Source organism: Bombus impatiens, unplaced genomic scaffold (genome assembly GCF_000188095.3).
Source record: "Bombus impatiens unplaced genomic scaffold, BIMP_2.2 scf_0830, whole genome shotgun sequence".
Lineage (NCBI taxonomy): Eukaryota > Metazoa > Arthropoda > Insecta > Hymenoptera > Apidae > Bombus > Bombus impatiens.
Genome location: NT_177249.1, coordinates 52,783 through 78,951, shown reverse-complemented (window position 1 = coordinate 78,951; position 26,169 = coordinate 52,783). Strand labels below are relative to the sequence as shown.

General features: G+C 34.0%; 7 protein-coding genes across 9 annotated transcripts in view; 3 read left to right on the top strand and 4 right to left on the bottom strand.

Moving 5' to 3' along the window:
• Positions 1–686: 686 nt before the first annotated feature.
• Positions 687–4,334, top strand: LOC100746945 (A disintegrin and metalloproteinase with thrombospondin motifs adt-2). The gene is made up of 4 exons (XM_024370573.2): positions 687–1,085; positions 1,348–1,557; positions 1,626–2,407; positions 2,552–4,334. Exons 1-4 carry the CDS (start codon positions 969–971, stop codon positions 3,729–3,731), a joined length of 2,289 nt encoding a protein of 762 aa, XP_024226341.1. The 5' UTR covers positions 687–968; the 3' UTR covers positions 3,732–4,334.
• On the bottom strand, positions 4,325–7,944 carry LOC100743914 (dnaJ protein homolog 1). The gene is made up of 2 exons (XM_003492696.4): positions 7,704–7,944; positions 4,325–6,356 (listed from the first exon to the last, which is right to left on the bottom strand). Exon 2 carries the CDS (start codon positions 6,343–6,345, stop codon positions 5,284–5,286), a length of 1,062 nt encoding a protein of 353 aa, XP_003492744.1. The 5' UTR covers positions 6,346–6,356; positions 7,704–7,944; the 3' UTR covers positions 4,325–5,283.
• A 730-nt stretch (positions 7,945–8,674) lies between these two features.
• LOC100747660 (cysteine-rich protein 2-binding protein) lies at positions 8,675–11,298 on the bottom strand. The gene is made up of 6 exons (XM_003492728.4): positions 10,810–11,298; positions 10,577–10,725; positions 10,272–10,499; positions 9,863–10,189; positions 9,270–9,791; positions 8,675–9,183 (listed from the first exon to the last, which is right to left on the bottom strand). Exons 1-6 carry the CDS (start codon positions 11,217–11,219, stop codon positions 8,828–8,830), a joined length of 1,992 nt encoding a protein of 663 aa, XP_003492776.1. The 5' UTR covers positions 11,220–11,298; the 3' UTR covers positions 8,675–8,827.
• A 477-nt stretch (positions 11,299–11,775) lies between these two features.
• On the top strand, positions 11,776–16,247 carry LOC100746275 (cilia- and flagella-associated protein 57). The gene is made up of 4 exons (XM_003492717.4): positions 11,776–12,004; positions 12,086–13,595; positions 13,672–13,842; positions 13,916–16,247. Exons 1-4 carry the CDS (start codon positions 11,805–11,807, stop codon positions 15,677–15,679), a joined length of 3,645 nt encoding a protein of 1,214 aa, XP_003492765.1. The 5' UTR covers positions 11,776–11,804; the 3' UTR covers positions 15,680–16,247.
• LOC100747299 (very-long-chain enoyl-CoA reductase) lies at positions 15,770–17,638 on the bottom strand. Its single transcript, XM_003492725.4, has 5 exons — positions 17,460–17,638; positions 17,309–17,356; positions 16,762–17,072; positions 16,084–16,493; positions 15,770–16,006 (listed from the first exon to the last, which is right to left on the bottom strand). Exons 1-5 carry the CDS (start codon positions 17,463–17,465, stop codon positions 15,879–15,881), a joined length of 903 nt encoding a protein of 300 aa, XP_003492773.1. The 5' UTR covers positions 17,466–17,638; the 3' UTR covers positions 15,770–15,878.
• Positions 17,639–19,168: 1,530 nt separating this feature from the next.
• On the top strand, positions 19,169–20,020 carry LOC100744785 (40S ribosomal protein S29). Of its 2 annotated transcripts, XM_012390600.3 has the most exons (3): positions 19,169–19,374; positions 19,733–19,832; positions 19,927–20,020. In XM_012390600.3, exons 1-3 carry the CDS (start codon positions 19,313–19,315, stop codon positions 19,933–19,935), a joined length of 171 nt encoding a protein of 56 aa, XP_012246023.1. In that variant the 5' UTR covers positions 19,169–19,312; the 3' UTR covers positions 19,936–20,020. The 2 variants fall into 2 exon arrangements, with proteins under 2 accessions (XP_012246023.1, XP_003492752.1); XM_003492704.4 differs by lacking the exon at positions 19,927–20,020 and having other exon boundaries at positions 19,216–19,374; positions 19,733–19,838.
• A 2,303-nt stretch (positions 20,021–22,323) lies between these two features.
• LOC100747179 (mediator of RNA polymerase II transcription subunit 20) overlaps positions 22,324–26,169 on the bottom strand; it is a 28,264-nt gene continuing 24,418 nt past the window's right edge. For both annotated transcript variants that reach the window (XM_033323181.1, XM_033323180.1), the window contains exons 2-4: positions 25,651–25,907; positions 22,674–22,784; positions 22,324–22,555 (exon numbers count right to left, since the gene is read on the bottom strand). In XM_033323181.1, coding sequence (XP_033179072.1) covers positions 22,463–22,555; positions 22,674–22,784; positions 25,651–25,907 — 461 coding nt within the window. In that variant the 3' untranslated portion in view covers positions 22,324–22,462. The remainder of the gene's footprint in view (positions 22,556–22,673; positions 22,785–25,650; positions 25,908–26,169) is intronic.

Here is a 26,169-nt window from a genome sequence, read left to right as displayed (position 1 = left end):
TTAATACTAAGGTTTTTGTAACAAGCATATTTTCTCTTTCATTCCTACCTTCCATTTGCGTGATTTATCACTGCAGTAATAAAAGAAGAAGAACAAAACGAAACTTAAGGAATGGTGATAAAATGAAAATAATACCGATGTTGTATTGTTACCATTTTGTTGAGGTAATAAGAGAGAAAAACAGTATAGAATGATAAATGCATTTTTAAGCGTATATCAATGGGGGTAAAAGAAATTTATTACGATGTTGCCTGATTATGTTAATTGTTATCTATGCAATAATACACACTTTTGTTGTAAACGAAAGGACACGTTAGTAGGTTTGTTAGGGTAATTCGTTGATTTGCTGCGTGAGCGAACAATGGTTGAAATATACATATATACACAAGAAATGATCATAACACGATTTTATAGAACCGAGAAACAGATGTAAACAGTATCTGTAGATATAATGCAACAAAGTACAAAGTTCTACCTGAACAGATTATATTTCATACAGTATCTGTTTTGTACATCGAGTAACCAATGCATTGAAATATACCACATTTTTATCTTAATTTATTAAATCTTTAATCGTTCCATTGACAATGCTATTATCACGTTCATTAAAAAAAAAAAAAAAGAAGCTGTATATTCTGTACTATCATTTAATGTATACATGTAAGTTATATAGAAAACGGTATTTACGATAAAAAAAAGTTATCAACTTCCTATGAATTCCGTTTCCTATGCACCTCGATGAACATTCACGTAGAACTCCTACATTATTATTACATAATTCATTCAAATCTCAGTGTCAATGACATTGGCAATACAGGTGCCAGCATGCATCTCGTATTGTATATATATTATGCTTTTGCAAAAGATAAATGATATACGGGTTTCGCAACCCATGCATTCACACGCGTATATAAGAACAAGTTTGTCGCTCTTCTGTGTACTTGAACTTGAATTTTATAACGTGCACCATGGCCTTCGTATTAGAAACTGTTCTACTGCTTTTATTCCGATTAGCTTACGCTCGAAACATGCAGGACATTGAAATTGTTTTATTACCATTATGGAATGCGGAAGATAGCGCAGAGGTAGTTATCTATTGCAACATCTTTATTTTTATATACGTATATAATTTACAAAATTTGCACGTTCACTGTATGCGCATTGGATTAAAGTCAACACTAGCCTTTTTGTAATTTGCATGCGATACGCAAATTAAAAAACGCGACATTTTCAAAATAAGTTTTATAGTAAAATAATTTTATTAATATAGTTTATTAAATTAATAATATTCCTTCTATAAAGCTAACATCATTGTACGTTATAAGTTACTTCATCGGTAAATTACAGATGCCTCTAAGCTTCAAAGCGTTCGACCAATCGGTTGAACTAATGTTACACAGAAACGATAAAATCACAGCACCTCAATTTAAAATTTGGAAGCACAGCGATACAGATATCATGGAAGAGTTAGAGCTTAGTAAACCAATCTCGTGTCATTACCTTCATCGAGATGATCTTAGTTCCGCTGCTGTGAGTCTTTGCGGAGAGCATGGTGTGGTCAGTATTGAAATTCCGAAACGTTAGAAAGAAAGACATTTCGTAAAACAAGCGCTTTTTTATCACAGCATGGTCTCATTTTTCTAAATAACACCACATTAGAGATTACACCGCTTCAGAGTCAGGATATCTCATTTTTCCATGATCATTTTTACATACGACGACGTTCAGAAATGTTGGGAGAGCCTCATATCGTCAGAAGAACTTACAGTTCTTTAACGTTTTTCGAAGATGATTCAGATTATTCTACTCAACTTTATAATTATTTAACAGATGGAAATGAGATCAGAGAACCACTTGAAAATGTCAACAGAAATAACATAAACGATGCTTTGACATTAGAATTGGCATTGTTCTTTGACGAGACTGGCTACAATATCTTTTCACCATTTTTTGATAAGAACGACGAGAAGATCATCGACATGCTATTAGCTTACATAAACGGTGTACAGGCAATTTATCATCATCCCAGTTTAGGAATTGCAATCGATATTTCCCTCGTTAGATTGGAGATTATGCAAAAACAGCCACGTGTTCTACCGCATCACGATGGCGAACGGGGAAAATTATTGGATTCTTTTTGCAATTACGCGATGAAGGAGAATCCGGAGGATGAATTTCATCCTGATCATTGGGACATGGGTTTGTACGTATCTGGTTTGGATTTCTATGTTGTGGAGGCTGGGCAAAAAAATAGTGCCACTATGGGTCTGGCAGTAGTAGGTGGATTGTGCATCAAACAATATTCTTGCGTTATTGCTGAGTTAGGCGTGACGAATCAATTTGGAAAACCATTTCCATCGGCAGGGTTCACGTCTGTTTATATAGCAGCTCACGAAATCGGACATAAGTAAGTTCATTCGTTCTCTTAGTCTAGTTCTCTTCTCTAATTTTTGAAATCTCTCAACACGAACGAACTTAAACGACATTTTCCTACAAAAATGTTAAGAAGAAATATCTGGATAACATTGATTAATGATTCTCTCCTAAAAAGTTTAGGGATGCATCACGATTCGGTTGGAAACACGTGTCCAAGGGATGGCTACATAATGTCTCCTAGTAGAGGTATCAATGGCGAGACCGCTTGGTCAGAATGCAGTCGCGATGTGGCTCAAAATCTTCCATATACGAAACCCTGTCTGAAAGACAGGCCAACTTCACCTATAAGCAGTCGATTGGATCACAGCAAGTTTTTCAATCTACCAGGCAGAGAATGGACCGCTAAAAGACAATGTGAAGTGCTACTCCGCGATAAAGACGCTACTGTAGCCACGTTGTATAAAGTCTGCGAGTCGCTACAGTGTAAGACTCCGCATAGAAACGGATACTATTTCGCTGGACCTGCTCTAGATGGAACTTACTGTGCACCAGGCAAAGAGTGCCGCGGTGGTGAATGTAAAAACGCCCTACAAATGTACCCCGATTTTATTCAACAGGGAGGATGGAGTGAATGGAAAACAGGGTCCTGTAAAAGTGGATGCTTGATGAAATCGACCGGTGCTCAAACTAGACGACGATACTGCGACAGGCCAATGCCAAAGAACACAGAAACCGGTTGCCAAGGATTGCACTATGACGTAGTTCTTTGCAAAGACGATAATCTATGCAAGAAGAAGCGCAAGAGCATGAGCGAGTTCGCGGCACTGAGGTGCGGAGAGTTCAGCGAAAGATTGCCAGAATTGGATGCGAAGGGTGGCGGGCTACAAGCGCCGCACGAACGCGAAAGGCCATGGATGGCCTGCGCTATATTCTGTCGGCGAAAAGACATAGCATCTTATTACACGCCGCGCGTGGAATTAAACGACCTTGGCCTTGACCCATACTTTCCAGATGGGACATGGTGTCATGTCGAGGAGGGACAAAATTATTTTTGTCGCCAGCACCACTGTCTACCAGAGAGTATTCGTTCCGATAAAACGCTGCAAAATGATCGGCAGAGGAACGACGACATTGAGTTCGGCCCTCAAAATGCACACGCCGGAAGGCTTCGTCTTGACAATCAGGTGATTAAGTATTTGAGCCTGGGCCCCGACGGGTTGCCCCTCTTGACTTCCTTGTCGTACGGTATTGGGTTTCCGCCAGACGAGGATGAGTGGATCGATAAAGATTACGTAGAACTGATGAAACCAACGGAGGAAACTTCCTTTGAGTCATCGTATCGGATAAGAGAATAATTTTTTTTCATTTTGTCTAACTCTTTTATTTATTTTTGTTAAGTATTTTTTATTGATTTCAGTACCTTCATCTAATTTTGATAAATTATAGTTATTGAAGTATTTCTTTATCGTGTCAATCTTTAACATAGGTGATTGATAAGATAACGATATCAAGTCTAATTACTGATTAATGTAAAAAAGATCGATAAAAAAGAAAGAAAAAGAAAAGTTTCTAAGAGAATTCGAATTATTAATATTAAAAGCAAAGTGTTCAAGTGTTCTCCTCATTATTATTCAATCGTATTCCCTACTTTATATAATGCAGTATAAATATAAATATACCAATAAATTATACACCAATATACATATGTATGTAGGTATGAGAAACACACGTAGAAAAATGAAGGGTGTAACGTGAATATATATGTATATGCATATTTACACAGAAATTCTACTGTTTCACTACGCAATTGTATGTGAAAGTATCTCAGGCCTCGGGAGATAGGACGATGACGTCATCTACTTCGCTGTCTATTTTAGGAGTGTCCCGATGTTATATCCAGCGTAGGAGCGATCATGAGACAAAAGGATTGAATAAAAATACAAAATCGTGTCACTTAATTGTATCGATATTATTTTAGCGTACAAATAATTAACCAACCATTAAAATTAAGAAAACGCGTTACATAAGAAAACAATCAGCTCGATATTACAAATAGTTGTTTATACATACATGTGCTTTCATATGACAAAAACCTCCATCCAGTCACCGTGAAATTGAAGGAAATTAATGAGCAAGGTACAATTTGTTGTTTGAATATACAAATTTAATTTGTTCTACTATATACTTACGTATCTATGTACGTACTTGTAATTCATTGAAAATGGGAAAGAACCAAATTACAATATATATATGAATGATGGAATAAGAGAACAAAAGGCAAAATAAGATGATTGGAACACAATGATGGTGGCAATTTGTCATACTTCCGCAAATTTACCGTTCACACAAACCAGACGCGCTAGACGCATTTACATTAAAGAATACTTACAGACCATATACGCATACGCAAACGCATTCATTCACCATAATTGTATACATAATACATACTCTGAATGTACAGAATAAACAAAATTAAGCAAGTCACATTCATACAGAGTTGCATTCTAACGGACTCGCACTGTTAAATCATATAACTTAACGTAAATATATTCGGTCTTATTCAATATTTTAGGATCTTTCTTCCCGCATGTAAAGGCAAAATACGTTTCACTGCACTACGAAAGCAATGGTCATTTGTTTTACTCTTTCGAATTATAACAAACATAAATTTGCCTAAACCCAAATCAAAAACCTGATTTACATTTGACTAATCGAAAACCACATTTTCCTAGCTAAAAGATAAAATTATTATTTGCATCGTCTCAACAAATATTTGTTCACAGCTCTCTAACCACGCATTTATGTACTAGAACGTACACGAGTGTTTATTCTCGTCAATTGGGACGATTAGAGGACTGTCGTTGTGATGACAATTATCCATGCTTTTTTTCGTTCTCAATTCTGTGTTCAATTCGGTAGAGTATCGTACAATATGTCCCTCGCACTTTGCGTTAATGTGTCAGGAAATTTGATGTCGAATGAGACCAGGAGATCACCTTTCCTTGATGGTTCCTTTGGGAATGGTAGGCCATGACCCTGAATCCTCCTAACCATATTGGGTTTTACAATTTCTCTTGTCAAATTTAAGTTGATTTTTTCGCCAGTAAGCGTAGGAACTTCAATGATAGTACCGCATAAAGCTTGTTTCAGACTTAGTTTGCAAGTGTATCGTATATCACTTCCTTCCCTTCTAAAAAGAGGATGTGGTTTATCTCTGATGATGAAAACAATATCTGCTGGAACCTTTCCACGGCCTTGGTCACCTTCTTTTTGGAACGTTATCTTAGTACCAGCTTTCCATCCAGGTTTTACATTAATTGTGAGAACCTTGTCTTCTTTTTTGGTGGAACCATCTGGCTGAACAACTCGTTTGGAGATTTTCATTTTCTTTGTACAACCACGTAGAATCTCTTCTAAGCTGATATACAGATCATGTTCGATAGCAGGGTCTTGAGCGCGGTCTTTATTGCCTCCTCTGCCAGAATTAGACCCCACAAAGTTGAAAGAATGTGACCTAAAAGCTCCACCTTGACCTTGACGTTGTGGTCCAACTCCCAATCCAAGTGGATCGTCTATGTCCATATCATCATCGTGGAAAGTGAAAACCCGGTTTCCTATAGGGCCTCCAAATTCAAAAAATGTTTGGAAAGGACTAGCAGAACCAAAGAATTGAGCAAACGTTGCTTTTGGATCTCCATGGAAAGTATATGTCGTGCCACCGCCACCTCCTCCTGCTGTTCCAGCTCCTCCCTTTAATCCTTCCTCTCCAAACTTATCATATACTTCCCTCTTTTTAGCATCAGAAAGTACTTCATAAGCTTCAGCTATTTCCTTGAACTTCTCCTCTGCCCCAGCACTCCTGTTTTTATCAGGATGATACTTTAAAGCTAACTTTCTGTAGGCTTTTTTGATCTCATCGTCACTGGCAATTTTGCTTATGCCTAATATTTTATAGTAATCTTTCCCCATTGGTTACAGATCTGGAACAATTTAAATAAAAGGAAGATTGATATATTGTTTGTGTAAAAATGAAAAATACAAATTTGTTGAAACAAAGAATCAATTTATTGTCTTTTATTTACAATTATCAAATTACATTTCATTGATCCCTTTTTATGGTATTTTCCTAAATCATTATATCATCTAATTATAAGAAATTACTTCAATTTACTTAAATTGTTTTCTATTAAACTATAAGTAGATTTATGACGTATATGAAGCATTTTGTAAGTTATTTTTTTATGGAAAGTACATCATACATATTACATTCTATTCAAAATTATACTGTTGCACATATCGCGAACATTACATACATAACAATGTGTGATCCAAGTGAAATATTACATCATTGCAAAACACGTTTTTCGAGGGTCCGTATAATGTTCTATATATCGACGATTTGGGAAACGATGTTTAACGCAACGTGACCATAAAAGTGCGGCTCTTTCTGAAGTTTCAAGTACGATTCGACGTCATACAACACAAAGAACTGTTTTTGTCTTTTACAAATCACTTTAGAAAATACAAAATATATTCTCTTTTATTATATACATATATCAAAATCATTTTTCAGTTCCATCTTACTTTTCTATTTACATAACTTTACATAATTGTATTGGAGGTTATTGATTTAGACTAACGAAATGTCTACAAAAATTTATCAAACGAAATCTTGAGTGCTTTATCGAAATCTTTTACGATACGGTCAAACTTTGCATCCTAGTACTAATACTACTATTATGTGACGTATAGGTTTTGCAATCGAGAAAACAAGTAATTGTGAAAAGGCTACATAACTCTGGAAATTTGAAAGTTTGAAGAACAGTTGGTTTTATATCAGATAGCGTTTATTATCGAATTAAACTGGTAAAAGCACAAGAGTAGAAAACCTGTTCCGTTCTCCCAACTATCGAGAGACGGAGACTGAACAATGGTATATAGGTACTAAATACGATAATGCCAATGATCTGCCATTTTTTCGCATATTCTCGAGAAAAGAAGTATGGATGTCTCTCTAACGCACACCCACGTATGTATTTCACCGATATCTATTTCTGGCAATGATGAGCGCGTACAAGCGACGAACGTGTCCGCTTCTACAAACGTGCAACGATTGCGAGCAGCGTAAAAATAAATTCTACTGTGTCCACGATGGCTACCCTAATCTCCACCTTGAAGCATTTATCTATCATAAAATTATGCTACGAATATACTCGAATGACTCCCTATCGCGGATCGCCCATTTTATTTCCTCACGAACATCTGACAGAACCCAAGGAACACCCTACGGTAGTATTTATCGTTGATGATTTTCATTCGACACTTACCGTTGCTGTTCTTGTTATCGCTTGATAAATTAGAAAATCCAATTGGCACTAAATTCACTGAGATTTCTGAAAAAACGTTATGCAGTCTGATGAAATGTTTGTTTCTGACAGATTGGATGAAACAACATTTAACACCTCTCTTTACGTACTAAAGTGTCGCGTAAGCTGTGCAGTCCATATATACAAACTTTCCTTCTAGTGGCTTCCGGAACTTTCGAGAATGGGTCGACGGCAGTTCCGTAGCACTTATTTAATGACGTCAGTAATCCCCACTCCTAGTTATAGATCGAAAACGCGACCGAAAATCGCGCGCGCTTTATGAAACGTAATATCGACACCATGATAAATAAACGATATATTCAGTAAATAATATACTAGCAATATATATTGAATAAAGTTTATATTACTTTGGCAAATAACAATAATTTTGCACATTTAACTCTATTGGACGGAAAAAGATAAGTGAAATATTGTTCTCGTTATGATCTGAACTTAGCCGAGTATGCTATTGATATACTTGATGAACGTAATTGTGGATATTAATTCTATGCATACATACATATAATGCATTTATGAAGTTTGAGGACATTTAAATATTACCATCGAATGAATTTTTATAATCGATAAAATAGTATATGGATCATTATTTTATTAGTTGCGCCAACTGTTGAATTCTGTAATATCATAATAGTTATACAAGATGCAATAATAACTGAGATTTGTTTTTGCTAGAAGAGAAACTATAGTTTTTTTTTTTAATAGTACTTAATAATTTATATTTTTAATAGTAAGTTAATAGTATTGGCCATTTGTACAAATTCCATTTCACTTTCCTCTGCAGAAATTATAATTAATCCTATAAGGAGCGTACTGCATTATCATGTGGAACAAATAATTTGATAATTTTTAAAATAAATTTATTAAGATTGCATTTATTGTACGAATATTTACATAGTATAGTTCATATCCCGTAAAAATCGAAAATATTCCTTTGTACGTAACAAATAAACGTATTATTGTTTATATATACATTACATACATCATTACACGAAAGTCAAATTGATTTAATTAGCATCACGTGTATTTCATATATACACAACAAATACATTATTCAATGTATGTATTTATCTGCTCAATCGTAAGAACAGCGCGTGTCTACATTCTCGTGAATTCGGTGGCATGTATTTGTCATAAAAATCTTGAACAAATTCTTCTACTTTAAAACCGAATTTCTGATATAAAATTAACGCTGGGTTAGTAGCTGAAACGTGTAACGTAACATCTTTGCCCATACACGTTTGGATTAAATGATACAGCATAAATGTTCCTATGCCAGATCTACGCCATTCAGGACGAGTTAGAAAAAATGATATGTAAGCTTCGTTGTAACCAACATCGGGAACTAAAATTGCAAATCCTATAATTAACTTTTTGTACAAAACCACACAGCTAAAGTCAGGGTACTGCAAGCACTCTGTCACTGAAAAAATAAAAATTTTTTATATAAATTTTTTTATAAAAGATAATCTTGCATCAAACCATTATATAATCGTTGTGTTCACTCACAATCAATGCCCGGCCAAAAGAATTGGCTACACAGACTATTAATCGCGGGAATGTGCTGAGGCCTCACATATGAGTAATCAATCGGCGCTGTCGGCGGTGCTTTCCATTTAGGATTAGATTTATTGACTTTAACACGAAGCTCTTCCATTACTTTCACCCATAAAGGACGGCATGAAGTATCTCTTCTTATAAATGGTTTTAAAAGTCTATTTGTGTATGGACTATGCACAGATGTGGGTTCATTGTATCCTTGTAGTCTTTGTTCAAACAAACTTAGATCATCGCCAAAAAATCGATCCAAAACTCTGCCAGAATCTTTTAAAGGTTTCTCAAGTATTTCTGTCTTAAAACCAAAATTATCAATATCCAGTATTGGTAAACCATATTCTCGTTTTAATTTTCGTACAGCTAGTTTTCGATAAAATCGTCTGATCTCTGAGGGTGCAGAATTAAGAGTCGATTTATTAACTTGTTGTAATAAATATGCTTCTTCCTGATGTGTCATACGTGGAATCTTTTCTTCTAAAATGATATTTGAAAATAATTATTGGAAATGAATTATATTGTAAATATATGATAAAAGATATATATACTATTAGTGTGATTTTTCTGCCAGGGCCATGGGCGGCGTTGCGTAATCTTAAATAAAGAAACAGGTGGTTGTTCTTGAGTAGAACTTAAACTATCATTACTATCTTCTTCGTATTGTTCATCTTCTTCATCTTCCTTTATCTGATCTGTTTTAATATTAAGATTTTCTGATACAGCATCTGTAGTAGATGTCCATTCTGATGTAAAATCATCCAATAATTGTGAAAAATGGAAATTATTGGTTTGATACTGACAGTCTCTTATTAAATCAGACAATGATGGTGTATCACTTTGTTCAGTAGACATTATATCATCTTCAATTTCCATATCTAAAGTCAAATAATATTAATATTGTATTAATTTTATAGAATTTTCTATATTGTATTTCACCTATATTGTACAAGTACATACTATTTAGCTCATCTTCTTCAAGTAAAAGATCAAATAATGTTTTATCAGGTTGAACATATGCTTGTGAATATGCAGGACAATCTTGATTCTTTGTTGATCCATTTCCATAACTGTTATCCTCCCCAACTGAAATACTTGATTCTGATGGAGTTGGACTAACATGTAATTTACTTGCTGTTTTTACTTGATTACCAACTTGTTTTTTACGATCCAATATCATTTTTTCATCTATAATTAAAAAATATAAATAATCTTTGAATATTATATAACTATGTTAGATGAAAATTATAGGTATTGTTGATTACTTTTAGCAATAAGAACTTCAGGAGGATCATTGTCTATCAGTCTCCACCATCCAGATTCTCCCAATTCTGTAGTTCCCGATTTAAAAAAAATTCCGCTATAATGAGAAAGAGTTCCAGATATTGTACCAATCCAATTCTTCTTCCTTTTACTAAAAAATAATAAAAATTAAATTACATATATAGATTTTATGATGAATCTGAATTTTGGTCAGCTTTCCAGTACAATATCTTACACTGTTTTCTTGAACAAACAATCCCAGTTACGATCTACAAATGTACTAATGTCAGATTTCCAATGAAAGTATCCTCTTTTACTAATACCACTTGACTTTTCACGTAAATTATATAATGTTAATATAATTACATTCAGCCAAGGCATCCTATTACGTGCTACTATTTCTTCACCAAAAGGACTACAATGGAAACAGGTCAAGTCAAAAAATACATCCCCTATAAATGATACTGGAACGCTCCCACGTTTTAAACATTCTATATGGATCTTTCCTAAACATTCATTGCAACATAATGCTGGTTTACTGTATGGATCACATAAATGTCCACAATTCTTGCAACATTCTGTTGCAGAGTGATCAACAGATTCTGTTTTAAATTTGCTGTCTTTCTCATTATTTATATCTGCCATTGCTTATTTATTAAAATATAATTTCTGGATCTAAGTTAGATATTTAAAATAAAACAGTCTATTTATTTAAATACATTTGTCCATAGAGTGTAATTATTACTCTAAAATATGAATATTTTAAGATATTATATCATTAATAATTGTTATTTATATACTGATCACATTGAGGTTACTTTTTTGTATAGTTTGCAACAAGTTCACACTTTACTTCTAATTATCCGAATATAGTCGCGCATAACAATTGGCGGGAAATTTATAAATGAGTGTTGACTCAAATATAAAACCAAATATAAAAAATGTAAATAGAAATTGTAAACTTCTTTATTTAATGTAAATTATAATTATTATACAAATGACTTGACTTTTTATTAACAATTTTATTTCTAATTATCAGAAGTAAGTCAAGCATTCCTGTATTCAGTCTCATAAATAACAATCTCTGGATATTGATCATGTTTGTTGCTATGGAAGTATAAACAACGGAGGTATAGACCTTTGAAAATATGTATATGTGTATATTCTGTGTATAAAATTCGAAAATTACTTTCGTACTTTTTAAATAAAAAGGTAGAAAGAATTCTCAGAATGGTTATTCATTTACAAAGCAGAGTATTTTATGGTTTAAAAACTGATATAATCTCAAACGCACATTATATTTCGGATGCAGAAATTCTGTATCCCGTTGGAAATGTAATAGCACTTCATAATATTCCGCAATATCGACAAAGATTCATACGTTTATCTGATAAACAACAGATAAATATAATTACAGTTACATACAACAAGTAGGTTTTTATATATGTAGTTAATGTTTGTATCCTCTAATATAAAGTTACACATTATCTTTCCAATCCTTTTTTATAAAGGAAGTATATTGCAACATGTGAAGTCGGAGAAAAACCTACTATATCTATTTATGATGTTCAAACATTGAAAAGAAGAAAGCTTCTTGGGATACCATATGAAGCCCCTGATGTAACAAAATTTACTTGCATAGGATTTACTTTTGATAATAAGCATCTAGCAGCAGTTACAGGAGAACCTGATCAAACAATGCTTTTTTATAATTGGGAAAAGGGAAAAGTAGAATCCAGTATAAAAGTAGGGACTCCTCAGAATCCATTGGCCATTGTACAAGTATTAGCTTGTAATCCATCTGATGCAGGTGTAATTGCACTTGGTGGTCTACACACATTTAAATTCTTAACTCTTTCTGATACTATATGGAGGCCATATGGATTTTCTAAAGCAGACAATATACTTACATGTTCTATGACTTGGTTGGATTCGGATAGATTATTACTTGGAACTAAGGATGGTAAAATACTTTACTTAGAGAATGGTGATTTAAAAAATATCTATAATATGACTGATACATCATTTATGAATCTGAAAATTCGCGAAGAATATGTCATACAAGCTAGTAGTTCAATTACAGCCATGGACTCAAAAGAAGACATTCCGTGGGAAAACAATATTCGTTGTTTAATTGCATTTCACAGAGGTTTTGCATTTGCATTTGGCTCAAGAACAATTGTGGTTTTTGAAACAGAGGGCCTGCATAAATATACAAAAAGAAATGTTTATATAATACCAACTCAAATATCAAAGCAAGAGAATGAAGATTTATATCAAATCAACAGCATAAGTGTTAATTTAAGTTCAGATCGTTTGTTAATTACAACTGGTTGGCCTCAATTATTTTATGCAAAGTTATGGGGACCAGACTTAAATGTAGATCCAGAACCACAAGAATTAAAGATCATGGGTCAATCATTGCATTTTGGACCTATAAGAGATATTTCTGTCTGTGGTTGGAAATCAACTTTCATGACTTGCGGAGAACTCGACCATAGTGTAAGGTTGTGGGATTTTGAATCAGGAAGATTAATTCTACACAAACAATATACAGAAGATATTTGTGGAATTGCTTTGCATCCTACAGGCCTTTTCTGTGTGATTGGTTTTAGTGATAAATTACGTTTCATGAGCATATTAATAGATGATTTATTACCTATGGAGGAATTTTCTATAAGATGTTGTAAAACTGTAAAATTTAGTAATGCTGGTCATTTCTTTGCCGCTGTTAATGGAAATGTTGTACAGATTTATTGCACTATTGGTTTTATTAGCACTTTCATTTTAAAAGGGCATACTAATAGAGTAAAGACTCTACTATGGTCACAAACAGATACAAAGCTACTTACGTTAGGTGCAGAAGGTACTATATATCAGTGGGATATGAGTACTGGTCGCCGTTCTGCTGAGATAATTTTAAAAGGGATTGTTTTACATGACATTGCTCTTTCTGCTGATGAACAGATTACCTATTGCATTGCTGATGATAATAATATATACGAGATAAAAGACAATACGGTAATACATAATTTAATTTTTCTACAATTTTATAAACAGAGAAACAGAAGATAATTTAGTATATTATCCATGTTAGACGAGACAACATAATATTCCAGATGCAAACATGTATTGCATGATATTAGGAAAAGAAGATCAAGCTTTGTTTCTTATTTGTCCTGGTGGTATTATTTTATCAGTAGTATGTCCACTTCAAGATCCAGTACAGTACATAACTTTTCACATTCATTCTGCTAATATTGCAAAGGTAAGATCTTGTATAGTAAATGATTTAAATGTATAAAGTAAAGTATAAAGTAATCATGCTGTATATTTTGCAGATTGTCCTTCCTTATAATGAGCAGTTCTTGATATCTACTGGAATAGATGGTAGTTTATGTATTTGGAAAGTAATATACCCTGAAGGAAAAGGAAAGACTGCAAAAGAGCTCACATATACGAATGAAGTGTTAATTAATAAAGATGACTTGCAAGAGAAAATACAAATGATAGTAGATTTGAACGTTAGAATGAGGGAACTGGAAACTGAACATGCGTATAAAATGCGTCAAATAGAGGTAGTACATAATGACAAAGTACGGGATATACATCAAGGATATTTGCAAGCTATCGAAGAGCTAAGAGATAGGATAAGTAGATTACAAGAAGATCACAAGAATGAACTGAACACTATAAACATCGAAATACTTAAAATGAAAGAGAAACACGAAGAAACTATGAAGCAAATGGAAACAAATTATAATGCTAAACTTATTACAGAATACGATAGATATTTAGCGCTTGAAAATACAATGAATAATATGCGTCAAAATTATGAGAAACGTTTGGAAGAAGTAGAGAAGCATGGCATTGAAGAATTACAAAATGCAACAACTAAATATGAGGCTCTTCTTCATGAGAAGAAATTGCAATTAGAAGAAAGTCAAGATGAAATAACACAGCAGGCGCGAGTACACGAGGAGATGATGACTCAAGTTGAAGACGATGTCGATAAGGAAATATTGGAACTAAAAACAAATTATGAAACATTGCTACATGAAGAAAAGGAGGCAAATATACGGCTGAAAGGAGAAGCTGGGATGTTGCGCAATAGATATATGGCTAGTTTAAAAGATGTTGAAGAATTGAAGAGACAACTGCAACAAGTTCAAAGCGAATATGGGTATTTCCAAAAGACTATTCAAGAATTAGAAAAAGATAAAGATGATTTGAAAATCGAAATAAATGAAAGGGATATCACGATTCAAGATAGAGAACGTCAGATATATGAATTAAAGCGTACAAATCAGGAACTGGAGAAGTTCAAATTCGTTTTGAATTACAAGATTACAGAATTGAAAAATCAAATAGAACCGCGGGATCAAGAAATCAAAGAGCTCAAAGAGAAAATCCGAGATATGGAAACGGAACTTGTAAATTTGCATAAAACAACTATTAGTTTAGAATTACAATTACATGAATTGAGGGAAAAATTAGGAGCTGCAAGACATGAACTTCAAAATGAAATGCATCGAAATAAAAGATGTCAACAACTTTTAAAAAGGATACGAATAGATTTGCATGATGCTTCAGGGCTTGTGCAAGAACCACAGGCATTAAAAATTGCTATCACAAAATTGTATCACAAGTATAGTTCAAGCGATGAATTTTTGCGTAGCCGAAAAGCGGATTTAGATGCGCAATGTGAATTTATAAAGCAGAGGGATCATTTAGAAAGGACAATAGCTTCCCTTAAGAGACAAGTTTTCCAAGACAGAATAGGCAGTGGCAAAGATATAGATAAAACGGTGGAAGAAAATATTATTTTGATCACAGAATTAAATGCTTTGAGAGAAGAATTGAAAGATGCAAGAAAACACGTACAGCATATGGAAGGTCTGTTAGGTTTAACGGTAAAGGATATAAAGCCGTCAGAAGCAAAAAGAAAGATGGAAGAAGCATTATATGAGCATGAACAATTGCGAATTGAATACAGATTTCAAATGCAAGAGTGCCAAAATATAATAATTGCTTTAAAAGACGATATGTATAAATTGATAAGCAAACTACCTTGTGAAGAAGCAGAAACTAAAATAACTTTTTAGATGTGCTTACCACGAGTAAGTGAAAGCTTTGAATACTAAATAAATTTTTTTTATATAAGTTATGTGTAGTATATTATTAAATCGTTTTCCTATCGTAAATTATTTATTTAAGGAAAAGAAATATTATTAACAAATTGGAACGAAGAAATGTTATAACAATAATTACCAACACAATTTTCTTAAATTAATATTGCCTTATTTAAAGAACAAATGGAATGATAGATTTTCTATTTTTCGGATATTGGGAAAATTCTTTCTTATACGCTTTATGTTTTCCTAATGCCCATATAGTCATTTGATATGCACCAGCTAAGGTAAAGAGAGCAGCTGAAAGAATATGATAGTTACATATAGTATACATTATATTTAGTATTTTACTGATAGAATAACAAGTATATTTATACCTGGCAAACATGAGGTCATGATAGTAAAACCAATCCAACTGCCAATCTCATAAGTATAATTTGGGCATGATACAAGATTAAACAATATAGTAAAAGGATTGCCAGTGGGTACTGGTATTTTTCTTACAGTACTTCCTGCTGGTCTCAAATTTCTTAGAGCCACATGAATACTCAAGTTTCCCACTTCACAAAGTGCAAATATTACTAGTCCAGTCAGAAACTGCATTTGATTCGGAGCTGTATACAAAGGATGATTTACATGGTATGCTACATACATAGCAAACAGCCAATAGTATGAACAGTTTTTAAAGAGATTGCGCAGTGGCATTGTTGCATGACTGAAACGGTGTATGAACAATGTTTCTAGAAGTCTTTTTGCATAATGTATAGACCAACAAATTGCTGCTACACTGAAATCAAATTTACAATTTTAGGTTTTAATATTCTAACTCTATATAGTTATTCTTGTTGGTTTTGTGTTAATATTTTATAAGCATCATAACTAGTTTCATACAGCTATATAGCAGTTTAAAAGTAACATACTGATAATTTAACTGTAACTTATATTTACACAACAATAATTGATCTCTTATCATTATATCATTCAACCTCTAAGAAAAAAAGGTAATGAAATATTAGGATAAAATTTATTAAGAAGAATTTGTTAAATAAACTTACTGGACTACATTATTAATTTTGGATGCAGTTGCATCACCATAAAAAATCCATGCACGTTGATATATCCATAAATATAGAAATAATGGACCAGCATATTCCACTAAAAATACAGTTTTCCAACTAATCTGTGGTCCAAGATCTTTAAAGTATAACTTTCCACCACTAGAAATAGATAAATTCTTCAATGTATCTGAATCAGATAAAGCTTTTCCCTTAGCATCTAGTCTTAAACATTGTCTGTGAATATGTGGTGCTTTTTTTAGTTTAAATAATTCTTCTTTAATTTCTCTTATAGTTGTAGTAGGTTTCACCTATAAAAATGTAAAGTAAAATACGTCATTCAAGAAAACTTTTGTATTAGAAATTCAAGTTTATGTATATTGCTAGAAATTCATGCATATTAATCAGACTATTATGAATTATTGAGTATCGCATACATTATCTATTACATAAAAGTAATGGTTGATAAGTTTAATATGTTCGTTAGAAGCTACAAATAATAATATATGAAAATATTTATTTCATTTTTACTTGTTCATTTACTTACGGATACATTTGTTATGAATTTTGATGACTTCGCGGTCAATATTTGAATCTAAAAATATAAAAAAGATACATTGAATTATAGATTCCTTTAAATAAGAACTCGTTTATTATTGATTTTAATACATATACATATTTATACATATAATAAATACCTCCATTGTCGATATATAATAATTCTTTATTAATTAATAAAGACTTTGTAACTCCACTGTGTGAAGAACTGAACGACTACTACTACTTCCAGAACACTACACTACATACTGCGCTTACGGTCAGGTCAGAGAGAAATGTATAATGCAGCGCTGTGATCGTTTAATTTCAATTGTACAAAGTTCAATTTTTTTCTGATGACCAATGAATTCTTTTCACGTATAATTTCTAAAATGACATTCATAATATTATTGAAAATTGTCAGTACTTATATTCTTTAACATTTCGAAATATTTGCAACAATTTATATTAATGATATTTCCTTTGTAAATACATTGTACTATTTTTCATATTCTGCATTTCTAAAGTTGATATAAGACGATCACAAAAAGACATTTATGTTATTTTTGTGTCTGAGACATACATATAAGAGTTCTTACGACAAAAGTATTTGTAAAATATGTTAACATTAATTAACACCGAAGGTGGTATTTATAAATTGCGTAGAAAATCAAAAATTGATGCAAATGGAATTTATTTAGAGTAGTTAAAAAAATTAATATATATATAAGAATTAAAAAGAATTTCTTATATGTTAAGAAATGTATGTTTATTAATTTGCAATGTTCTACTGATAATATGCATGTAAATTGTTTAAGATATTATTCTTAGATGTCGCTACTATATCTTTCACAATGTAGATTTCTACGGTGACATCGAAGACTAGACCATAGACAATAAAATAGATGTGATATGCGATTCTTTTTCGTGTTGCATGTGACGTTATCGATTCAGTATAGTAGTGGGTTGAATCGAAACTATATTTTCCTATGAAATTACAAATAAGATGTATAATAGGACAGCTTGCAAAGAAAGTATAGAATCCTATACTTCTGCAACTGATTAAAGTCGTAATCCTGGTACAAACTCGTAAAATCCAAACTCGTAAATTCTAAAATTGGGTGACTCTTATCTCTATTTTTTATTAAACAGTTTTTTAAACAAATCCAAGTAATATTTTTTCGCATCCATAATTCACTTTCAAGGGGCAATAAATTCAATGAAACTACGAAATCTGTGATTGTGTATGACTTTTGCAAAAAACTATTGATGTAGTTTAATTTCTATAAAAAGTACATTTCTCTGAAAGCGTCTGAATTTTTATGAAGTTACACTGAACTTCGATGATATTTGTCACTCCTTTAAACTGAATCATCGCTACTAAAAAAATGTCTTGCATCTGTTAATGGTATCACCATTATGTAAAAAGTTAAACAAAATCGGTGTTTTTTAATTGGGTAATTTTCGTAGACCGCGGGGTCTCTCAAAAAGCGGGGCTGGGTTTCCTGCCTTGCGACGGCCCTGACTATATGTACATATTTTTATATAAAAATTAGACTGCGGCTTTTTATGTATTTATAGAAAACCTAAAAATGTAAAAAAGTTATTTACAATGTGGAAAAATCTCTGTTAAGTTCCATTGTTATAAATGACGGTCTGTAAAAGTATAAAATTACATAAATATCCACAGTTCAATAATAATAATAATAGTATATATGTATATTATAACAATAAAGACATGTAATAAGTACAAGTTCTTTTTGATGTTATGTGATGTTTATATTGAATTTTTTTTTTATTTATTTATTAAAATTACAATCAATTCTCGCGTTGAGAAGTTTATATTGAATAACGTTCAAACATTGGCGAGAATCGTTATAGAGTACGCTAGTGTGCCTAACGTTGAGTCGCAGAGGTTTCTGGCCACTTCTTGCCATTTCGATTTTAGACGAAGAAGTGGACGTTAGAAGAAGAGGTTAGAATTTTAGACGATTACAGTTTGGTAATCTGAAAAATGGGTTTTCAAAATATTTGGTACTCGCACCCAAGAAAATATGGACAAGGATCTAGATCCTGGTAAGTATTACTATTTTGTATTATATTTTTAAATTGTAGACAAATCAATTTATATCATAAAGTTACATACATGCAATAGACCGTGTCCACGTTTATATTTTCCCAGTAAAAGAAGATATTTTTATAGCTTTTAGTGTAGGTTATTTAAGATAATTTAAAAATACGAACTACTTTATTATCGCTATAATTAAAAAGAAAATTCATATCTTGCTTAAAAATATCATTTCTACATTTTTCGACCATAACCTCAATGTAGTATGTATTATGCATAGTATTTATACTTATTATTAGACTGCTGTAGTCTATTTATAATAGCGTTCTTTCAATGTGTAATTAATCATATTATGCTATTTTACAGTCGTGCTTGTGCGAACAAGCATGGTTTGATAAGAAAATATGGATTAAACATCTGTCGCCAATGTTTTCGCGAATATGCTGCCGACATTGGCTTTAAAAAGGTATAAAATTTGAATTCTTCTATGTTTACAGATATATTTCTAATATATATAACGATTAAATATTATATCTAAATCAATCTCTTTTTATTTACAGCTGGATTAACAACAATGAAATAGCTAATTGGATAATATTTATATTCATCTTTATTTATATATGAGATACAATAAAATGAAATTTTTCTACTAAACATATTTGTATCATTAATTTTAATATATTATAACTAAATTAAGATTAAAACATTAGATTTTCTAGTAAAATATTGTATAAGACTATAAAAGATATGATAGCAGCCGTTGCATTCAGATCCTCTTTAACCGTTTTAGTGCCAGGGGTTTTTAACACTAAACCTATCGACATTTCGTGTATGTCTATTCCTACCGTGTGCGATTAAAATAATGATTAAAGAAGTAATAGTTTTTATAATTTAACCTAGATAATGGTTAATTTATAATTAATATAATTGTATGTCGGAGATGAAAGGACACCGGAGCCTTCCCTCTGGAACTTCGGGAAAATCCGTAAAATTGTAATTAAAGCTTACGGTTGTAATTAAACAATTTGCCGTCATTCTGCCCAATTGTACTTGGTTGCGATTTGTGATAATAAACTTGGGCTCAAGGCGACCATCAGCCGCCGAACGTAGCAGTGGTCAACGGGACGGACGCTTCGTCTAACAAAGGTATGGAGTGATGTTATGACCCTCATCAAAGGAAATACCCATAGAGGTACCTGACAATAAAACATGCCAACGGTTCCTTCGGACAATGAATACCAGATGTTGAGGCACTTACATAGCACAAGTTCAGTTAGCCCGAGGACCCGCTATAAAATCTGGGTTTTTTCGGTAATTAAGATTTTTCAAACGGACAGGCAGGTTTGGGACTTCCATCTATTTCTCTCCAAACTGTCCCATTGGGTCCAGTTTCGATACGTAGGTTCTCTACATCAGTCTCACCTTTTGCTGTCAACGATAATTTCCTTTTTCCTTTTTGCCCTGGACTTATTTATAATATTCAACTCTGATTCGGTTGTAAATAGCTTTTCATGTGTTTCCATGCCGTCTTCAGTTGCTGAAGTTTCTTGTTCATCGCACACTGAACAGTCTTCTTCTATGTCCGTAATTTTTTTTTATAATTTTTTTTTAAATGTCTTCACACGTCTAGGGTAAATATTTATCACAGAATAATACCGAATAATACAGAATAATACGGAATACAAAATTATTGTCAAATTTGATATGCTTTACTTTTCCTTTTGTAACAACTTTACATAAAACGCTCTGAGATGCTTTCTGTCTGAGTTTTAGAGATAACAAGTTTAGATGTCGACTAATTGATTAACAGACTGAGATGTATTCTAGTCGAAAGGACAATAGCAAGTAAGAATATAGTCTGTGACGGCGATATTTATACAAAAATATTGATAAGTATTGGCCGTTCTCCACCAACAGTTACTCGAGGATGCAGTTGGGAAAGTTTTTCCCGTGTTTTATCGCAATGAGCAATAACCCTAAGAAACTTCTCGACTTTTAAAATGTTTGTAACAATGGACTGTAAAAAATGCTAAATTTTATGGCGGTTCCTTAGGATTATTATGAGCCTGAATTGATATGTCTTGACAGCTGATGGCCATCTTAGTCGAGGGATGGATTATGTTTTATGACAAGATTACGGGTGCAACTGTATTTTTTCTGCACGGGGGTCTATTTGGTAACGAATCCTAGCGGCTGGTATTTGTCGCTGACGCGTTGTTGTAGAACCGTTCCTATGGATTTGCCAATTTGTATTTGATGTACCAACATTGTGACGTCAGCGAGAGCACGTTTCGATTCGCGAAAACTGTTTTCGATTTGTTCCGACCACTCGATGGTCGCGTTGCCTTTTTTCGCACCTTTTACCGGATTCCGGCAAACGCGCTAAACCTGTTTTACGCCGGCCCTGACTCTACATGAAGGTACAACTTCTTCTTTGATGATTGTTGATATCAGGGCTCGCGTTCGCATATCTCGGGTGTTTAAATAAGGAGCAGCGATAGATACGGAAGTTCTTAGTAATTATATCGATAAAACAGCAAGACGTCGGTAAGCTGATGTTACAAAAGTCACGTCTATTCTGTAGGTTGCTGGTATAATCACTGACGAGTCGTCTGTGATAATTCGTATGTTTCGAGATATAACATGCCACTTAATGTTACGTTTATCCTGTCCTTAGTCAACGCATGTATTTATTCAATGACTGGCAATAACTGGCAGTGAGATGGCTCCGTCGGTAACTGGTTTCTGTCAAGAATACTACTTACTTGATAAAGACTATGTGTATACGGTACACATATTCATGCATATATATTTTTTAATTTAACACTAAAATGTAAATGTATATACACACATATATGGCATATAGAGCCGAGAGTAGATCATCTTCATAATTTTCTTAATTAAAATAATAAGGATTTTGTTAATAGAGTTTGTGATAAAAATAAGAGATATTTTGTTAAGTGAAATTTATTGTTACAGAAGTAGATTACCAGTAAGATTTGGTAGCATAAAATTACCAAACGATACCATTAAAATTATCGACGAGTTCTTGATACGGATTATCTCGATACGAAGAACGATAAATTTAAAATTTCCTTAAATTACACCAGTGGCTTTTCTATACTGACCGAAATGTTCCAGATACTGTTGTATCGTATCCAATGGTTGATAAATATCGTTCATTCGGTTCTATAAAAAGACGAGAAACTTGAATTATTCTTTCAGCGGAGAACATTGTTGACTATCGAAAGCAAACAGTGTTGACGCACGCTGTCTCTCCGAAAAAGCATGTTATTCATTAAATTACCTGCAAATACTGCGGTGCTTGATTGGACACGGTAGATCCGAGGAATCCTTGTAAAAATTCACGCATCAATTCCCATGCACTTCCGGGAACCACGCAGGGTCTATATTCCACCTATGAAACGTGGAAAACAATTATTCAATATATATTCAGAAATAATCAACAGGTACACGGTACTTGATGTACCTTTTTCGATTTTTCACGACGGTTCTTTTATTTTGCCTCGATATTTCTTATTTTCAGAGAAATTATTTCCAGACGCAATCGAAACGACGGAAAGAGGAAATCTGTGAAAAAGTAAAGACACAGAATGCAAGTCGAAAGAAACGACAACAGGACGTGATTAACGCAATCGAAAGTTAAGCTTGTTTCTCGCCCTGACGACAGGATATCTCCGGTTCGAAGAAAGCGCGAACGCTCGAGGGAACGTCTTCCGGTTTGCGGCATACGTCAACCACCGACACGCTTTTCTTGCTCCACGAACTTGTTTAGCAAGTAATTCTCTGATCGAAAGCGCCTCGTGGTGTGTTATGATTAACAGGCTGATTTGATTTGACTGCAAATGAGGCTGATTTAAATGTACAATAAAGAACGTGGTGACAGAAAGTCGTCACGTAAAAGGTGAAATATTTCATCTTTTATCGCAGCAAAATCGTAGAACATAAAATGTCGTCGATATTGTGAAAGCGTGTAAATGTCGCAGGGTATTATGTTAGCCGTGTGAAATTGAAATTGAAATTGAAAGAAATTGAAACAACGTCCCTCTGAATGCAGTTTGCGGGAAGAATCGATCGCGACCGTGAACCATTCGCTCTTTTCGTTGCTCGTTTCTCTTTGCTTCGCGTTCGCCGATCAAGATCAGCTCAGGTATCATTTTTATCGAAATCGATTCCATTTTTATCCCATCTTTATTTATCAATTTGCGATTCGAGATGAAATTTAAAAGTAATTTAAAGCTTAGAAATCGGGAAGTTACGAAGCCAGAGCTCAGAGATCGGCAGCTTACGGATTCAGAGTTTAGAAATTGGAAAATTACGAATTCAAAACTTAGAAAGCGGGAAGTTGCGAATTCCGAGCTCAGAGCTCAGAGATCGCCAAGCTATCGAGTCATAGCTTACAAATTGAGAAGTTACGAGGTCGAAGTTAACAAATTGAAAAATTACCAATCCGAAGCTAAGAAATTGCGGAGCTATAAATTTCGTATCATTTTATTCATAGTTTTTTTAAACGTATAAACTTTTAAAATCGTAAATTAAGAAACATCGCAAGTTCACAGGTCGTGAAACCTGTAACGACCATAGGATCATCTTTTTATAAAGAAGTAAACATGTACGCGCGACGGTTTTTCTTGCGTCGCAGAGAACGCGAAAGAACGTAGGAACAAGGAAGATGGTGACGCGGAGGAGCGTGAGTTAGTACGGTTCTACGGCGTGGTATTTTCTCTCTGGAAATTAATGGGGGAACAGGGGCTTTATCGTAACATATTCGACGTCGTGGTAGAGTACAAACAGCGCTGTTACCGATACAAATGGCTGGTGGATCGGTCGAAGAACCGCATCGTTGGTCCACCTTGTAGAATGGAAGTTACACCATTTTCACGCTATTGCGAGGCGAAGTCCGATGACCGAGAAACATCCTCGCGTTAAAAACTCTGGTTACTGTAGGTGGATTAATCATCGTTCTTTCAACTTCTTTTACAACGAGATTCATTAAATAATATTAAAGAAACCGTAAATCAGATGGTTAATAATGCAAATTTCAAAAGTTGAATTCTTTGCACTTAGAATTTGCCCGGATGCCGTTTAATTAATTTTTCGAGCTAACTGAATTCTAGATAGCAGTAATTAAAACAAGAAGCGTGTAACTTCAGTTTTTCGTTTTAATTAAAGAAGATTTCTTTTATAACTCGCAGCATCGAGGGGGCATATCTTCGAATATCCTTCAAACGAGATTCCAGTATTTTACCGCAAATTTTCTGATATTTCCTCGTATCGATTCACCTATCCCGTGCACCTATCGTACGTTCGCAGCTAGAATTTCACAGAAACGCGTTTGCGGTATCAGGCGAACGAAATCCTCGTGTGCGACAGTATGAAACGCCGCGGTCAGAAACGAGTCGAGAGCAACCGAAACGCGTTCTACGGAAACTCAATTTTTATTAAATCTCTGTTCAAACCTGACGCACTTGCAATTTAAAAGAGAAGCTCTATCGACGTGACAGTATCTTAATGCTTCGTATTTTATTCTAAATCTCTTAATGTTTCCTACGAAGCCACGTAACGTTGTATATTCGTAAAATTTATCTGCAAGTGTTGGGATATTCTTTCGTGGGCAAACGTGTGATATTTCGACGTTGTCAGTCGACGCGATATTGCAGTTGTGGGCAATCATCTGCGGCCAATTGATCGTCCAAATCGAATCCTTCCAATATTCTCGATAGTCCGCACGCTTTCGCGAACATTTAATCGAAGTTTCATCGAAGCTCGATCGAAATAGAAAAGGAAGGTCCGCCTTTGGTGACGCTCGTAACGAACAGAGGTAATTCACGCGTGTACAACGAATCTCACGGTGGGCTAAAACTGTCGATCGATATTACTGCGATCGTCGTGTGATCGACAAGGCTTTGTGAAGTAGCGCAGGCTATTTCGCCGGTTTCCAAGTTTAATCGCCAGTTAATTAGCTGGCGTGATCCTTCGCAATCCCTTGGCAACGCGGCAGTCGGCTAGCCTGGTAACGAGTTTCGCGAATATCACCCGAGCTAGACATCTGCCGCGATTATTAATTCAACCGATTATCTGGCCGAAAGTTCTCTCTGCCTGTTATGAAAAGTTACGAAACTCTGCCACCGCGAAGAAATGGAAAAGACGTCGTTTCATTTCGGAGTTCTTCCTTATTTTCGGGGTTAATTAGCTTCCTTCGGGATTAAAGATCGCTTAGAATCCATCAATCTCATTTGGTTCCGCTTGTAGATATCGCTTACCTCGACCAGAACGCCTTTGAAGTTCTGATTAATCGTCACGCTGCCGAGTTTCACGCAGAAATCGCCGATCTCGAATCGCGGTCCCTTCGATTCCATCTTTTGCATTTTGTTCGTGTAGACGCTCGACATCTTGTACATTAAGAGATCGAACAAACCATCCGCTATCAGTGGCACCACTTTGTTCCCCGATTCTAGAATCGCGAAGGCTGACGCTGGCTGCTCCGAGTTGTGGAGGACGTGGAGAGTTCGTTGAGCACCTTCGACAAATAAAAAAAGAAAAATATAGAATCAACTTTTCTAACATGCAAGGAAGCCAACTTTTCCCCTCCTTTTTCGTATAAATGCAAATATACAAATATAAATAATTTGCTACGAGGATATTCGATAAATTGTTTAATTCTTTCGTGCAGATATTAGACACAGTCGTGAACTTTCAGTTCGTACTACGAGCGATTCTCCATCGAAAATTCCTTTGTTCTTTCAGAATCGAGTGTCAATCGCGTACCCGTTTGTCTAACG

Bases quoted from the DNA above. Each gene is read 5' to 3' on its own strand.
- LOC100746945 (XM_024370573.2), top strand. From the start codon at position 969: ATGGCCTTCGTATTAGAAACTGTTCTACTGCTTTTATTCCGATTAGCT. The intron at 1,086-1,347 runs GTAGTTATCTAT...GGTAAATTACAG, and splicing joins ATGCGGAAGATAGCGCAGAG to ATGCCTCTAAGCTTCAAAGC. The intron at 2,408-2,551 runs GTAAGTTCATTC...TCTCCTAAAAAG, and splicing joins GCTCACGAAATCGGACATAA to TTTAGGGATGCATCACGATT.
- LOC100743914 (XM_003492696.4), bottom strand. From the start codon at position 6,345: ATGGGGAAAGATTACTATAAAATATTAGGCATAAGCAAAATTGCCAGT.
- LOC100747660 (XM_003492728.4), bottom strand. From the start codon at position 11,219: ATGGCAGATATAAATAATGAGAAAGACAGCAAATTTAAAACAGAATCT. The intron at 10,726-10,809 runs GTAAGATATTGT...ATTATTTTTTAG, and splicing joins TGTTTGTTCAAGAAAACAGT to TAAAAGGAAGAAGAATTGGA. The intron at 9,792-9,862 runs GTATATATATCT...ATATCATTTTAG, and splicing joins GCAGAAAAATCACACTAATA to AAGAAAAGATTCCACGTATG.
- LOC100746275 (XM_003492717.4), top strand. From the start codon at position 11,805: ATGGTTATTCATTTACAAAGCAGAGTATTTTATGGTTTAAAAACTGAT. The intron at 12,005-12,085 runs GTAGGTTTTTAT...TTTTTTATAAAG, and splicing joins ATTACAGTTACATACAACAA to GAAGTATATTGCAACATGTG. The intron at 13,843-13,915 runs GTAAGATCTTGT...TATATTTTGCAG, and splicing joins ATTCTGCTAATATTGCAAAG to ATTGTCCTTCCTTATAATGA.
- LOC100747299 (XM_003492725.4), bottom strand. The intron at 16,494-16,761 runs GTAAGTTTATTT...ATTTGATTTCAG, and splicing joins AAAATTAATAATGTAGTCCA to TGTAGCAGCAATTTGTTGGT. The intron at 16,007-16,083 runs GTATAAATATAC...ATATTCTTTCAG, and splicing joins CATGACCTCATGTTTGCCAG to CTGCTCTCTTTACCTTAGCT.
- LOC100744785 (XM_012390600.3), top strand. From the start codon at position 19,313: ATGGGTTTTCAAAATATTTGGTACTCGCACCCAAGAAAATATGGACAA. The intron at 19,375-19,732 runs GTAAGTATTACT...GCTATTTTACAG, and splicing joins GGACAAGGATCTAGATCCTG to TCGTGCTTGTGCGAACAAGC.